The 14547-nt window shown below is 48.4% G+C and overlaps 1 protein-coding gene across 3 annotated transcripts in view; it reads left to right on the forward strand.

Annotated features, from left to right (window-relative positions):
• Positions 1-14547, forward strand: part of NBAS (NBAS subunit of NRZ tethering complex) — a 1316984-nt gene that overhangs the window by 809173 nt on the left and 493264 nt on the right. For all 3 annotated transcript variants that reach the window (XM_063915380.1, XM_063915382.1, XM_063915381.1), the window contains one exon: positions 7635-7745. In XM_063915380.1, coding sequence (XP_063771450.1) covers positions 7635-7745 — 111 coding nt within the window. The remainder of the gene's footprint in view (positions 1-7634; positions 7746-14547) is intronic.

Here is a 14547-nt window from a genome sequence, read left to right on the forward strand (position 1 = left end):
GCTGGAAGGAGCACCCGCAGTCCAGTTCCTGATAGTCAGATTGAAGATGAAGATGTTGAAGTACACCAGGATGAGGAGGATATGGGTGTTGCTGGCGCTGGGGAGGAAATTGACCAGGAGGATTCTGATGGTGAGGTGGTTTGTTTAAGTCAGGCACCCGGGGAGACACCTGTTGTCCGTGGGAGGAATATGGCCGTTGACATGCCTGGTGAAAATACCAAAAAAATCAGCTCTTCAGTGTGGAGGTATTTCAACAGAAAAGCGGACAACAGGTGTCAAGCCGTGTGTTGCCTTTGTCAAGCTGTAATAAGTAGGGGTAAGGACGTTAACCACCTCGGAACATCCTCCCTTATACGTCACCTGCAGCGCATTCATAATAAGTCAGTGACAAGTTCAAAAACTTTGGGCGACAGCGGAAGCAGTCCACTGACCAGTAAATCCCTTCCTCTTGTAACCAAGCTCACGCAAACCACCCCACCAACTCCCTCAGTGTCAATTTCCTCCTTCCCCAGGAATGCCAATAGTCCTGCAGGCCATGTCACTGGCAATTCTGACGAGTCCTCTCCTGCCTGGGATTCCTCCGATGCATCCTTGCGTGTAACGCCTACTGCTGCTGGCGCTGCTGTTGTTGCTGCTGGGAGTCGATGGTCATCCCAGAGGTGAAGTCGTAAGCCCACTTGTACTACTTCCAGTAAGCAATTGACTGTCCAACAGTCCTTTGCGAGGAAGATGAAATATCACAGCAGTCATCCTGCTGCAAAGCGGATAACTGAGACCTTGACAACTATGTTGGTGTTAGACGTGCGTCCGGTATCCGCCGTTAGTTCACAGGGAACTAGACAATTTATTGAGGCAGTGTGCCCCCGTTACCAAATACCATCTAGGTTCCACTTCTCTAGGCAGGCGATACCGAGAATGTACACGGACGTCAGAAAAAGACTCACCAGTGTCCTAAAAAATGCAGTTGTACCCAATGTCCACTTAACCACGGACATGTGGACAAGTGGAGCAGGGCAGGGCCAGGACTATATGACTGTGACAGCCCACTGGGTAGATGTATGGACTCCCGCCGCAAGAACAGCAGCGGCGGCACCAGTAGCAGCATCTCGCAAACGCCAACTCTTTCCTAGGCAGGCTACGCTTTGTATCACCGCTTTCCAGAATACGCACACAGCTGAAAACCTCTTACGGCAACTGAGGAAGATCATCGCGTAATGGCTTACCCCAATTGGACTCTCCTGTGGATTTGTGGCATCGGACAACGCCAGCAATATTGTGTGTGCATTAAATATGGGCAAATTCCAGCACGTCCCATGTTTTGCACATACCTTGAATTTGGTGGTGCAGAATTTTTTTAAAAACGACAGGGACGTGCAAGAGATGCTGTCGGTGGCCAGAAGAATTGCGGGACACTTTCGGCGTACAGGCACCACGTACAGAAGACTGGAGCACCACCAAAAACTACTGAACCTGCCCTGCCATCATCTGAAGCAAGAAGTGGTAACGAGGTGGAATTCAACCCTCTATATGCTTCAGAGGTTGGAGGAGCAGCAAAAGGCCATTCAAGCCTATACAATTGAGCACGATATAGGAGGTGGAATGCACCTGTCTCAAGCGCAGTGGAGAATGATTTCAACGTTGTGCAAGGTTCTGATGCCCTTTGAACTTGCCACACGTGAAGTCAGTTCAGACACTGCCAGCCTGAGTCAGGTCATTCCCCTCATCAGGCTTTTGCAGAAGAAGCTGGAGACATTGAAGGAGGAGCTAACACGGAGCGATTCCGCTAGGCATGTGGGACTTGTGGATGGAGCCCTTAATTCGCTTAACAAGGATTCACGGGTGGTCAATCTGTTGAAATCAGAGCACTACATTTTGGCCACCGTGCTCGATCCTAGATTTAAAGCCTACCTTGGATCTCTCTTTCCGGCAGACACAAGTCTGCTGGGGTTCAAAGACCTGCTGGTGAGAAAATTGTCAAGTCAAGCGGAACGCGACCTGTCAACATCTCCTCCTTCACATTCTCCCGCAACTGGGGGTGCGAGGAAAAGGCTCAGAATTCCGAGCCCACCCGCTGGCGGTGATGCAGGGCAGTCTGGAGCGACTGCTGATGCTGACATCTGGTCCGGACTGAAGGACCTGACAACGATTACGGACATGTCGTCTACTGTCACTGCATATGATTCTCTCACCATTGAAAGAATGGTGGAGGATTATATGAGTGACCGCATCCAAGTAGGCACGTCACACAGTCCGTACTTATACTGGCAGGAAAAAGAGGCAATTTGGAGGCCCTTGCACAAACTGGCTTTATTCTACCTAAGTTGCCCTCCCACAAGTGTGTACTCCGAAAGAGTGTTTAGTGCCGCCGCTTACCTTGTCAGCAATCGGCGTACGAGGTTACATCCAGAAAATGTGGAGAAGATGATGTTCATTAAAATGAATTATAATCAATTCCTCCGTGGAGACATTGACCAGCAGCAATTGCCTCCACAAAGTACACAGGGAGCTGAGATGGTGGATTCCAGTGGGGACGAATTGATAATCTGTGAGGAGGGGGATGTACACGGTGATATATCGGAGGATGATGATGAGGTGGACATCTTGCCTCTGTAGAGCCAGTTTGTGCAAGGAGAGATTAATTGCTTCTTTTTTGGTGGGGGTCCAAACCAACCCGTCATTTCAGTCACAGTCGTGTGGCAGACCCTGTCACTGAAATGATGGGTTGGTTGAAGTGTGCATGTCCTGTTTATACAACATAAGGGTGGGTGGGAGGGCCCAAGGACAATTCCATCTTGCACCTCTTTTTTCTTTAATTTTTCTTTGCATCATGTGCTGTTTGGGGAGGGTTTTTTGGAAGGGCCATCCTGCGTGACACTGCAGTGCCACTCCTAGATGGGCCCGGTGTTTGTGTCGGCCACTAGGGTCGCTTATCTTACTCACACAGTCAGCTACCTCATTGCGCCTCTTTTTTTCTTTGCGTCATGTGCTGTTTGGGGAGGGTTTTTTGGAAGGGCCATCCTGCGTGACACTGCAGTGCCACTCCTAGATGGGCCCGGTGTTTGTGTCGGCCACTAGGGTCGCTTATCTTACTCACACAGTCAGCTACCTCATTGCGCCTCTTTTTTTCTTTGCGTCATGTGCTGTTTGGGGAGGGTTTTTTGGAAGGGCCATCCTGCGTGACACTGCAGTGCCACTCCTAGATGGGCCCGGTGTTTGTGTCGGCCACTAGGGTCGCTTATCTTACTCACACAGTCAGCTACCTCATTGCGCCTCTTTTTTTCTTTGCGTCATGTGCTGTTTGGGGAGGGTTTTTTGGAAGGGCCATCCTGCGTGACACTGCAGTGCCACTCCTAGATGGGCCCGGTGTTTGTGTCGGCCACTAGGGTCGCTTATCTTACTCACACAGTCAGCTACCTCATTGCGCCTCTTTTTTTCTTTGCGTCATGTGCTGTTTGGGGAGGGTTTTTTGGAAGGGCCATCCTGCGTGACACTGCAGTGCCACTCCTAGATGGGCCCGGTGTTTGTGTCGGCCACTAGGGTCGCTTATCTTACTCACACAGTCAGCTACCTCATTGCGCCTCTTTTTTTCTTTGCGTCATGTGCTGTTTGGGGAGGGTTTTTTGGAAGGGCCATCCTGCGTGACACTGCAGTGCCACTCCTAGATGGGCCCGGTGTTTGTGTCGGCCACTAGGGTCGCTTATCTTACTCACACAGTCAGCTACCTCATTGCGCCTCTTTTTTTCTTTGCGTCATGTGCTGTTTGGGGAGGGTTTTTTGGAAGGGCCATCCTGCGTGACACTGCAGTGCCACTCCTAGATGGGCCCGGTGTTTGTGTCGGCCACTAGGGTCGCTTATCTTACTCACACAGCGACCTCAGTGCAAATTTTAGGACTAAAAATAATATTGTGAGGTGTGAGGTATTCAGAATAGACTGAAAATGAGTGTAAATTATGGTTTTTGAGGTTAATAATACTTTGGGATCAAAATGACCCCCAAATTCTATGATTTAAGCTGTTTTTTAGGGTTTTTTGAAAAAAACACCCGAATCCAAAACACACCCGAATCCGACAAAAAAAATTCGGTGAGGTTTTGCCAAAACGCGGTCGAACCCAAAACACGGCCGCGGAACCGAACCCAAAACCAAAACACAAAACCCGAAAAATTTCCGGCGCTCATCTCTACTAAAGATAGGTACACAACAGCCAAAGGGCAACAGAGAGAGAGAGAGAGAGAGCACTAGAGGCTCACACTGTAAACAGTACCAATAAGTATGCATATGTATGTGTATAGAGCAAAAATATCATATATACAGGTCATCTAAAGGCAAAATCCATAATATGGTATGTAAGAGATTAACAAGAGTACAATCCTGTAACAGTATCACACAGATGTATATGAAAATGATTTACTTAGTGCAGTCTTATTTTCTGGAAGCTATCTGCAGTCCTCCACTGGAATCTCACATCTCAGGGTCTTCATGGAGGAAACGCTAGTGGCTTTCCTCACCCTCCACACTTATTCATCACTTTGTACTCCTTAAATAGTTTCTTTGGGATGTACTTAATTTGGCGGCAGTCAGGATCCCGGCGGACAGGATACCGACGCCGGAATCCCGCCTACTGACAATGCCGACAGCCGGAAAACCCATAGAGTGGGAATAGAACCTTTGGCAAATGCAACGAGCCACCAAGCCCGCAAGGGGACTCTATGCTTTTGCCCCGCTGTCGCTATACTGACAGCCGGCATCCCGACCGTCGGTAAATCATACTAGACCCGCTTCTTTTGTGTGAACCAAAATAATTAGCTGCTTAGAAATGAAAGTTGTGTACAGTAGGTGGCAGACGTACTCTGTATGAGTAGAACACGTGAGCTGTGGGGCTGATGTTACTTTGGGCGCAATTTTTGTAGTGTGCATCTATTCATGTAGGGAAGAATTTATGCGGAACAGGGGTTGGAGGTAGCCTACAAGCATGTATGTTCTCATAAGCGTGTCTGATACAGACCACATAGATTACACATATGTGCATGTCACACTGGGCGTCTTTACCCAGCATGTATGCACAGCGACTATCGCTGACATCGCTGGGCTGAAAATCGCTCAGTGACAACACACACTGAGCTATGTTCCCCCCTGCCCAGCGATGTCAGCGGGGGTGAACGGCTTTCCATAGCAGGACGCTATAGAAAGCCGTCCACCCCACCGTTCATTATTGGTGATACCAGCAGATGAACATGCGGCCGCCGGCGATGAAGCGGGAGCGCGCATCAGCGCTCATCACCGGGGCTTACACACTGGGCGGTTTTGAGCTGAAAGCAGCTCAAAACAACAAAAGTGACCTGCTTTCAGCTCAAAATCGCCCAGTGTGTATGGGCCTTTACTGGTGCCAGGCTCTACTTGGGCAAAATACACACTGAGGAGGATGATGATGATTGTCAGCCCATTGATACTATTATTAGTTATTTACATTACCTGTATTTCACTGACATTTGCAGGGTGTCTGTGGCATGACAGTATATAGACTTTTCTTTTTGTATTATGTGCAAAGTGTTCCTACAAACATTGGCCCTCATTCCGAGTTGTTCGCTCGGTATTTTTCATCGCATCGCAGTGAAAATCCGCTTAGTACGCATGCGCAATGTTCGCACTGCGACTGCGCCAAGTAACTTTACTATGAAGAAAGTAATTTTACTCACGGCTTTTTCTTCGCTCCGGCGATCGTAATGTGATTGACAGGAAATGGGTGTTACTGGGCGGAAACACGGCGTTTCAGGGGCGTGTGGCTGAAAACGCTACCGTTTCCGGAAAAAACGCAGGAGTGGCCGGGGAAACGGTGGGAGTGCCTGGGCGAACGCTGGGTGTGTTTGTGACGTCAACCAGGAACGACAAGCACTGAAATGATCGCACAGGCAGAGTAAGTCTGGAGCTACTCTGAAACTGCTAACTCGTTTGTAATCGCAATATTGCGCGTACGTCGGTCGCAATTTTAAGAAGCTAAGATTCACTCCCAGTAGGCGGCGGCTTAGCGTGTGTAACTCTGCTACATTCGCCTTGCGAGCGAACAACTCGGAATGAGGGCCATTGTCCGTCCCCATCTCCTGACGTAAAGCAGCCACATACCGCTGTTCTCTCCTGACATATACAGTAACTGCCGCATACGCTATCATTGCAGGGCTGGTCACATCATCAGGGGCCGCTTTCTACACAAAGGGGTGTATTCAATGCATGACGGAAAGGATCCGACATGTGAGTATTCAATGCCCAGCCAAATCCGACAGGTTTAGCCCGTTCCCGACAATGCCAATCCAATTTTTTTTAAAGTCAGATTGACATTGTCGGAAACGGGGCTAAAACCTGTCGGGTTTGCCCGCGCTTCCAACAATACACATGGATCAGTGGGTTAAGCCGCCGATCTGCGTGCTTTCCAACAGGTTTCCGACAAATCGGATTTCTCGAGTTGTCGGAAAAAAAGGGAGGAGCATTGACTAGGTCGGAAACCCTTTCCGACCTAAAACAGTCAGAAACTGCCATCTTTCCGACAAGACGACATTTTCCGATTTCAATTGAATACCCCCCAAAGTGCATCTTTCTTTTCAGATTTTTTGTTTTGTTTTGTTGCGTCCAACTCTACATAAGCTCCTGTATGTATTATACAGCTTATATTTATAATAGATTTACAGTGCTTGTCAAGTGGTAGAACAAAGACATCACCTAGCCTGCTTCAGTCTATTCTATATAATGCTTAATAATCTGATTGCACCTTGGCGTCAGAATGTTAAAGCATGCTTCTCTCAAGGAGGTAATGCATTGCAAGCTTGATCTCATTCATTCAGTGACAATATAACATGTGAGTGCATTTATTCTTCCTATGCAAATAAATCACAATAAATACATTAAATGTGTTACATACTGTATATAGGTTTAAACTCAATTTAATCATAAATTGCTGTGAATGTTATTAACTCACTGTAGACATGTGTTGCACATCTTGAATACTGTGTGCAATTTTGGGCACCATATTACAAAAAGGATATCCTGGAGCTAGAAAAGGTTCAGAGGCGGGCTACCAAACTAATCAAGGGCATGGAGACACTGAAATATGAGGAAAGGCTTGCAAGGCTAGGCATGTTTACATTGGAAAAGAGGTGACTAAGAGGGGTCATGATCAACATCTACAAATATAAAAGGGGTCAATACACAGAGCTTGGGAGGGACCTTTTTTCTATAAGATAAGCACAGAGGACACGTGGTCACTCGCTTAGGTTAGAGGAGAGGAGTATCCGCACATTGAGGCGAAAAGGTTTTTTCACAGTAAGGACAACACGTGTTTGGAATTTCCTGCCTGAGAGAGTAGTAACTGCGGACTCAGTCAACACCTTTAAGAATGGATTAGATAAATTCCTATTGGATAAAGATATTCAGGGTTATGGGGCGTAGGCACGCATTATAGTTAATATAACTAGTCCTAACATAAAAATAACTAGTCCTATAACAAGACAGCATAGGAGACCACAAATAGGTTGAACTCGATGGACAATTGTCTTTTTTCAACCTTAGTTACTATGTTACTTATGTAGCGATACAGTATGTACTCACAACTGTATTTATTTACTTATATGCTCTTCTCTTGTTTTAGGACTCTTGAAGAAAACGTGTACAAGATTTCCCTGTCCCTTGCTCAGCGGTACCAGGTGCCCCTCTGGGAGGTGTACATGACGCACTTGGAGTACTTATTCTGTGACAGTGGGTGCGTATTTCTCCCCATGTTGAAATGCAACATAAATGTGATATCTTATTAAGCAAACTTGTCATAAAAAGCATTCTCAGAGACACATTAAAGTGTTTCTGTTTTGCGAGCACACTCACACTCGGACTGGCCGTCAGTCCTCCATTCCCAGAGTACTTGATGCAGGATTTATGAGAAAATAAATTATTATATTTTCTTATCATGTCCCCCAGCTCTTCTCCAAATGGGAGGCATTCAAGTTGCCGACTCTGGGAGACTACAGTATTATGGAAAAAACTGAGTGAAGTCTCCACATAGCCTACACGCACAGCACACACACAGGTGCGTCACATGGGTGTGAGTGATTAGAGGCTAGTGCTTGGGGAGGAGGCTTACATACAGATGGAGCCCTGCTCATCTATCTCTTTAATAGGATTAATTGAGCCAGTGCTGTCGGCGTTAATCCCCTGCTGTAATGTCATAATCCCCTGCTGTATTGTTCTCTCTGTATTGTATTGCAGCTGAAAACAATAGATGAAAGTTTTATGCTAATAAACACAGAAGGCTAGAATAGCGAGGCTCCATCTGTAGACCTTCTTGTGTTTGGGTCAGGGCGACCAGCCCTGAACCAGCTGGCCAGTGACTAGCTAGAGTAATCAGTATATAATACCGATGGCCGGGATGCCAGCCATCAGTATACCAACAGCTGCATCCCGACCACCAGGATGCCGGCAGCGGGGCGAGCGCTTGTAAGCACCTTGCGGGCTCGCTGTGCTGCGCTCGCCACAGGTTATATCTCCCTCTATGGGTGTCGTGGACACCCACAGAGGGAGAAAATCCTGTGGCGGTGGGATTCCAGCGCTGCCGTGGTACCGCTGTGCGGGATCCTGGCATCGGCATTGTGATCACCGGGATCCCAGAAGGCGGTATCTTCACCACTTCCCCTAGCTAGGTGACCGGTCTATAGATAGTGACAGGGTGATTGCTAGAACCACATTGTATGCTGTCTGTACCATCCTGAATGTGACTAAACTACTGCCCAGTGGTTTAGTAACACCTGTGTGGACTTTTGAAAATTGCCACGGTACATACAATTTATGTATGTGTGTATATATATAACGCATTAACCGGAGAGCGGTGAGCGGTGAAGCGCCGGCGGGAGGTCTCCATATCGGATGTGTTCCGGAGACACCGAGGGGGACTGACTGTGCCGTTTATTCTAAACTAAGATGTATGTATCTATGTACTACAATTAAATGAACTGTTTGCATTTATACTTATACTCCGCGCCCCTCATTCTTCTCTTGCAATATATATATATATATATATATTTCTCTAACGTCCTAAGTGGATGCTGGGGACTCCGTAAGGACCATGGGGATTAGCGGCTCCGCAGGAGACTGGGCACAAAAGTAAAGCTTTAGAACTACCTGGTGTGCACTGGCTCCTCCCCCTATGACCCTCCTCCAAGCCTCAGTTAGATTTCTGTGCCCGAACGAGAAGGGTGCACACTAGGTGGCTCTCCTGAGCTGCTTAGTGAAAAGTTTAGTTTTAGGTTTTTTATTTTCAGTGAGACCTACTGGCAACAGGCTCACTGCATCGAGGGACTAAGGGGAGAAGAAGCGAACTCACCTGCGTGCAGAGTGGATTGGGCTTCTTAGGCTACTGGACATTAGCTCCAGAGGGACGATCACAGGCCCAGCCATGGATGGGTCCCAGAGCCGCGCCGCCGGCCCCCTTACAGAGCCAGAAGACAGAAGAGGTCCGGAAAATCGGCGGCAGAAGACGACCTGTCTTCAACAAGGTAGCGCACAGCACTGCAGCTGTGCGCCATTGCTCTCAGCACACTTCACACTCCGGTCACTGAGGGTGCAGGGCGCTGGGGGGGGGCGCCCTGAGACGCAATAAAAACACCTTGGATGGCAAAAAATGCATCACATATAGCTCCTGGGCTATATGGATGCATTTAACCCCTGCCAGAATACTTAGAAAAACGGGAGATAAGGCCGCCGATAAGGGGGCGGAGCCTTATCTCCTCAGCACACTGGCGCCATTTTCCCTCACAGCTCCGTTGGAGGGAAGCTCCCTGGCTCTCCCCTGCAGTCACTACACTACAGTCACTACACTACAGAAAGGGTTAAAAAAGAGAGGGGGGGCACTAATTATGCGCAGTATAAAAGATACAGCAGCTATAAGGGGAAAAACACTTATATAAGGTTATCCCTGTATATATATAGCGCTCTGGTGTGTGCTGGCAAACTCTCCCTCTGTCTCCCCAAAGGGCTAGTGGGGTCCTGTCCTCTATCAGAGCATTCCCTGTGTGTGTGCTGTATGTCGGTACGTTTGTGTCGACATGTATGAGGAGAAAAATGATGTGGAGACGGAGCAGATTGCCTGTAATAGTGATGTCACCCCCTAGGGGGTCGACACCTGAGTGGATGAACTGTTGGAAGGAATTACGTGACAGTGTCAGCTCTGCATAAAAGACAGTGGTTGACATGAGACAGCCGGCTACTCAGCTTGTGCCTGTCCAGACGTCTCATAGGCCGTCAGGGGCTCTAAAGCGCCCGTTACCTCAGATGGCAGATATAGACGCCGACACGGATACTGACTCCAGTGTCGACGGTGAAGAGACAAATGTGACTTCCAGTAGGGCCACACGTTACATGATGGAGGCAATGAAAAATGTTTTACACATTTCTGATAATACGAGTACCACCAAAAAGGGGTATTATGTTCGGTGAGGAAAAACTACCTGTAGTTTTCCTGAATCTGAGAAATTAAATGAGGTGTGTGATGATGCGTGGGTTTCCCCCGATAACAACTGATAATTTCTAAAATGTTATTGGCATTATATCCTTTCCCGCCAGAGGTTAGGGTGCGTTGGGAAACACCCCCTAGGGTGGATAAAGCGCTCACACGCTTGTAAGGGCTCTACCCTCTCCTGAGATGGCCGCCCTTAAGGATCCTGCTGATAGAAAGCAGGAGGGTATCCTAAAATGTATTTACACACATACTGGTGTTATACTGCGACCAGCAATCGCCTCAGCCTGGATGTGCAGTGCTGGGTTGGCGTGGTCGGATTCCCTGACTGAAAATATTGATACCCTAGATAGGGACAGTATATTTTTGCCTATAGAGCATTTAAAAGATGCATTTCTATATATGCGTGATACACAGCGGAATATTTGCCGACTGGCATCAAGTCTAAGTGCGTTGTCCATTTCTACCAGTAGAGGGTTATGGACACGACAGTGGTCAGGTGATGCGGATTTCAAACGGCATTTGGAAGTATTGCCTTATTAAGGGGAGGAGTTATTTGGGGTTGGTCTTTCAGACCTGGTGGCCACGGCAACAGCTGGGAAATCCACGTTTGTACCCCAGGTCGCCTCTCAACATGAGAAGACGCCGTATTATCAGGCGCAGTCTTTTCGTGGACAAGCGGGCAAAAGGTTCCTCATTTCTGCCCGTGACAGAGGGAGAGGAAAAAAGGCTGCAGAAATCAGCCAGTTCCCAGGAACAGAAACCCTCTCCCGCCTCTGCCAAGCCCTCAGTATGACGCTGGGGCTTTACAAGCAGAATCAGGCACGGTGGGGGGCCCGTCTCAATGATTTTCAGCGCGCAGTGGGCTCACTCGCAAGTAGACCCCTGGATCCTTCAGGTGATATCTCAGGGGTACAAATTGGAATTCGAGACGTCTCCCCCTCGCCGTTTCCTAAAGTCGGCTTTACCGATGTCTCCTTCTGACAGGGAGACAGTTTTGGAAGCCATTCACAAGCTGTATTCCCAGCAGGTGATAATCAAGGTACCCCTCCTGCAACAGGGAACGGGGTATTATTCCACACTGTTGTGGTACCGAAGCCGGACGGCTCGGTGAGACCGATTCTAAATCTAAAATCTTTGAACACTTACATACAGAGGTTCAAATTCAAGATTGAGTCACTCAGAGCAGTGATTGCGAACCTGGAAGAAAGGGACTACATGATGTCTCGGGACATCAAGGATGCTTACCTTCATGTCCAAATTTACCCTTCTCACCAAGGGTACCTCAGGTTTATGGTACAGAACTGTCACTATCAGTTCAGACGCTGCCGTATGGATGGTCCACGGCACCCCGGGTCTTTACCAAGGTAATGGCCGAAATTATGATATTCCTTCGAAGGAAGGGAATTTTAGTTATCCCTTACTTGGCCGATTCCCTGATAAGGGTAAGATCCAGGGAACAGTTGGAGGTCGGTGTAGCACTATCTCAGGTAGTGTTGCGGCAGCACGATTGGATTCTCAATATTCCAAAATCGCAGCTGGTTCCGATGACTCGTCTTCTGTTCCTAGGGATGATCCTGGACACAGTCCAGAAAAAGGTGTTTCTCCCGGAGGAGAAAGCCAGGGAGTTATCCGAGCTAGTCAGGAACCTCCTAAAACCGAGCCAAGTCTCAGTGCATCAATGCACAAGGGTTCTGGGTAAAATGGTGGCTTCCTATGAAGCAATCCCATTCGGCAGATTCCACGCAAGAACTTTCCAGTGGGACCTGCTGGACAAATGGTCCGAGTCGCATCTTCAGATGCATCAGCGGATAACCCTGTCACCAAGAACAAGGGTGTCCCTCCTGTGTTGGTTGCAGAGTGCTCATCTTCTAGAGGGCCGCAGATTCGGCATTCAGGACTGGGTCCTGGTGACCACGGATGCCAGCCTGCGAGGCTGGGGAGCAGTCACACAGGGAAGGAATTTCCAGGGCTTATGGTCAAGCCTGGAGACATCACTTCACATAAATATCCTGAAGCTAAGGGCCATTTACAATGCTCTAAGCTTAGCAAGAACTCTGCTTCAAGGTCAGCCGGTGTTGATCCAGTCGGACAACATCACGGCAGTCACCCATGTAAACAGACAGGGTGGCACTAGAAGCAGGAGGGCAATGGCAGAAGCTGCAAGGATTCTTCGCTGGGCGGAAAATCATGTGATAGCACTGTCAGCAATTCCGGGAGTGGACAACTGGGAAGCAGACTTCCTCAGCAGACACGACCTCCACCCGGGAGAGTGGGGACTTCACCCAGAAGTCTTCCACATGATTATAAACCATTGGGAAAAACTCGACAGGTATTGCACCAGGTCAAGGGACCCTCAGGCAATAGCTGTAGACGCTCTGGTAACACCGTGGGTGTACCAGTCAGTGTATGTGTTCCCTCATCTGCCTCTCATACCCAAGGTACTGAGATTGATAAGATGGAGAGGAGTAAGCACTATATTCGTGGCTCCGGATTGGCCAAGAAGGACTTGGTAACCGGAACTTCAAGAGATGCTCACGGAGGATCCGTGGCCTCTACCTCTAAGAAGGGACCTGCTCCAGCAAGGACCCTGTCTGTTCCAAGACTTACCGCGGCTGCGTTTGACGGCATGGCGGTTAAACGCCGGATCCTGAAGGAAAAAAGGCATTCCGGATGAAGTCATCCCTATCCTGATCAAAGCCAGGAAGGATGTAACCGCAAAACATTATCACCGCATTTGGCGAAAATATGTTGCGTGGTGCGAGGCCAGTAAGGCCCGACGGAGGAAATTCAACTGGGTCGATTCCTACATTTCCTGCAAACAGGAGTGTCTATGGGCCTGAAATTGGGGTCCATTAAGGTTCAAATTTCGGCCCTGTCAATTTTCTTCCAAAAAGAACTAGCTTCAGTCCCTGAAGTTCAGACGTTGTAAAAGGAGTACTGCATATACAGCCTCCTTTTGTGCCTCCAGTGGCACCTTGGGATCTCAATGTAGTTTTTGGGTTCCAAAAGTCACATTGGTTTGAACCACTTAAATCTGTGGAGTTAAAATATCTCACATGGAAAGTGGTCATGCTGTTGGCCCTGGCCTGGGCCAGGCGCGTGTCAGAATTGGCGGCTTTATCCTGTAAAAGCCCTTATCTGATTTTCCATTCGGACAGGGCGGAATTGAGGACTCGTCCTCAGTTTCTCCCTAAGGTGGTTTCAGCGTTTCACCTGAACCAACCTATTGTGGTGCCTGCGGCTACTAGGGACTTGGAGGACTCCAAGTTGCTAGACGTTGTCAGGGCCCTGAAAATATATATTTCCAGGACGGCTGGAGTCAGAAAATCTGACTCGCTGTTTATCCTGTATGCACCCAACAAGCTGGGTGCTCCTGCTTCTAAGCAGACTATTGCTCGTTGGATTTGTAGTACAATTCAGCTTGCACATTCTGTGGCAGGCCTGCCACAGCCAAAAATCTATAAATGCCCACTCCACAAGGAAGATGGGCTCATCTTGGGCGGTTGCCCGAGGGGTCTCGGCTTTACAACTTTGCCGAGCAGCTACTTGGTCAGGAGCAAATACGTTTGTAAAATTCTACAAAATTGATACCCTGACTGAGGAGGACCTGGAGTTCTCTCATTTGGTGCTGCAGAGTCATCTGCACTCTCCCGCCCGTTTGGGAGCTTTGGTATTATCCCCATGGTCCTTACGGAGTCCCCAGCATCCACTTAGGACGTTAGAGAAAATAAGAATTTACTTACCGATAATTCTATTTCTCGTAGTCCGTAGTGGATGCTGGGCGCCCATCCCAAGTGCGGATTGTCTGCAATACTGGTACATAGTTATTGTTACCAAAAAATCGGGTTATTGCTGTAGTGAGCCATCTTTTCTAGAGGCTCCTCTGTTATCATGCTGTTAACTGGGTTTAGATCACGAGTTGTACGGTGTGATTGGTGTGGCTGGTATGAGTCTTACCCGGGATTCAAAATCCTTCCTTATTGTGTACGCTCGTCCGGGCACAGTATCCTAACTGAGGCTTGGAGGAGGGTCATAGGGGGAGGAGCCAGTGCACACC

The sequence above is a fragment of the Pseudophryne corroboree genome, chromosome 4 (genome assembly GCF_028390025.1).
Source record: "Pseudophryne corroboree isolate aPseCor3 chromosome 4, aPseCor3.hap2, whole genome shotgun sequence".
NCBI lineage: Eukaryota > Metazoa > Chordata > Amphibia > Anura > Myobatrachidae > Pseudophryne > Pseudophryne corroboree.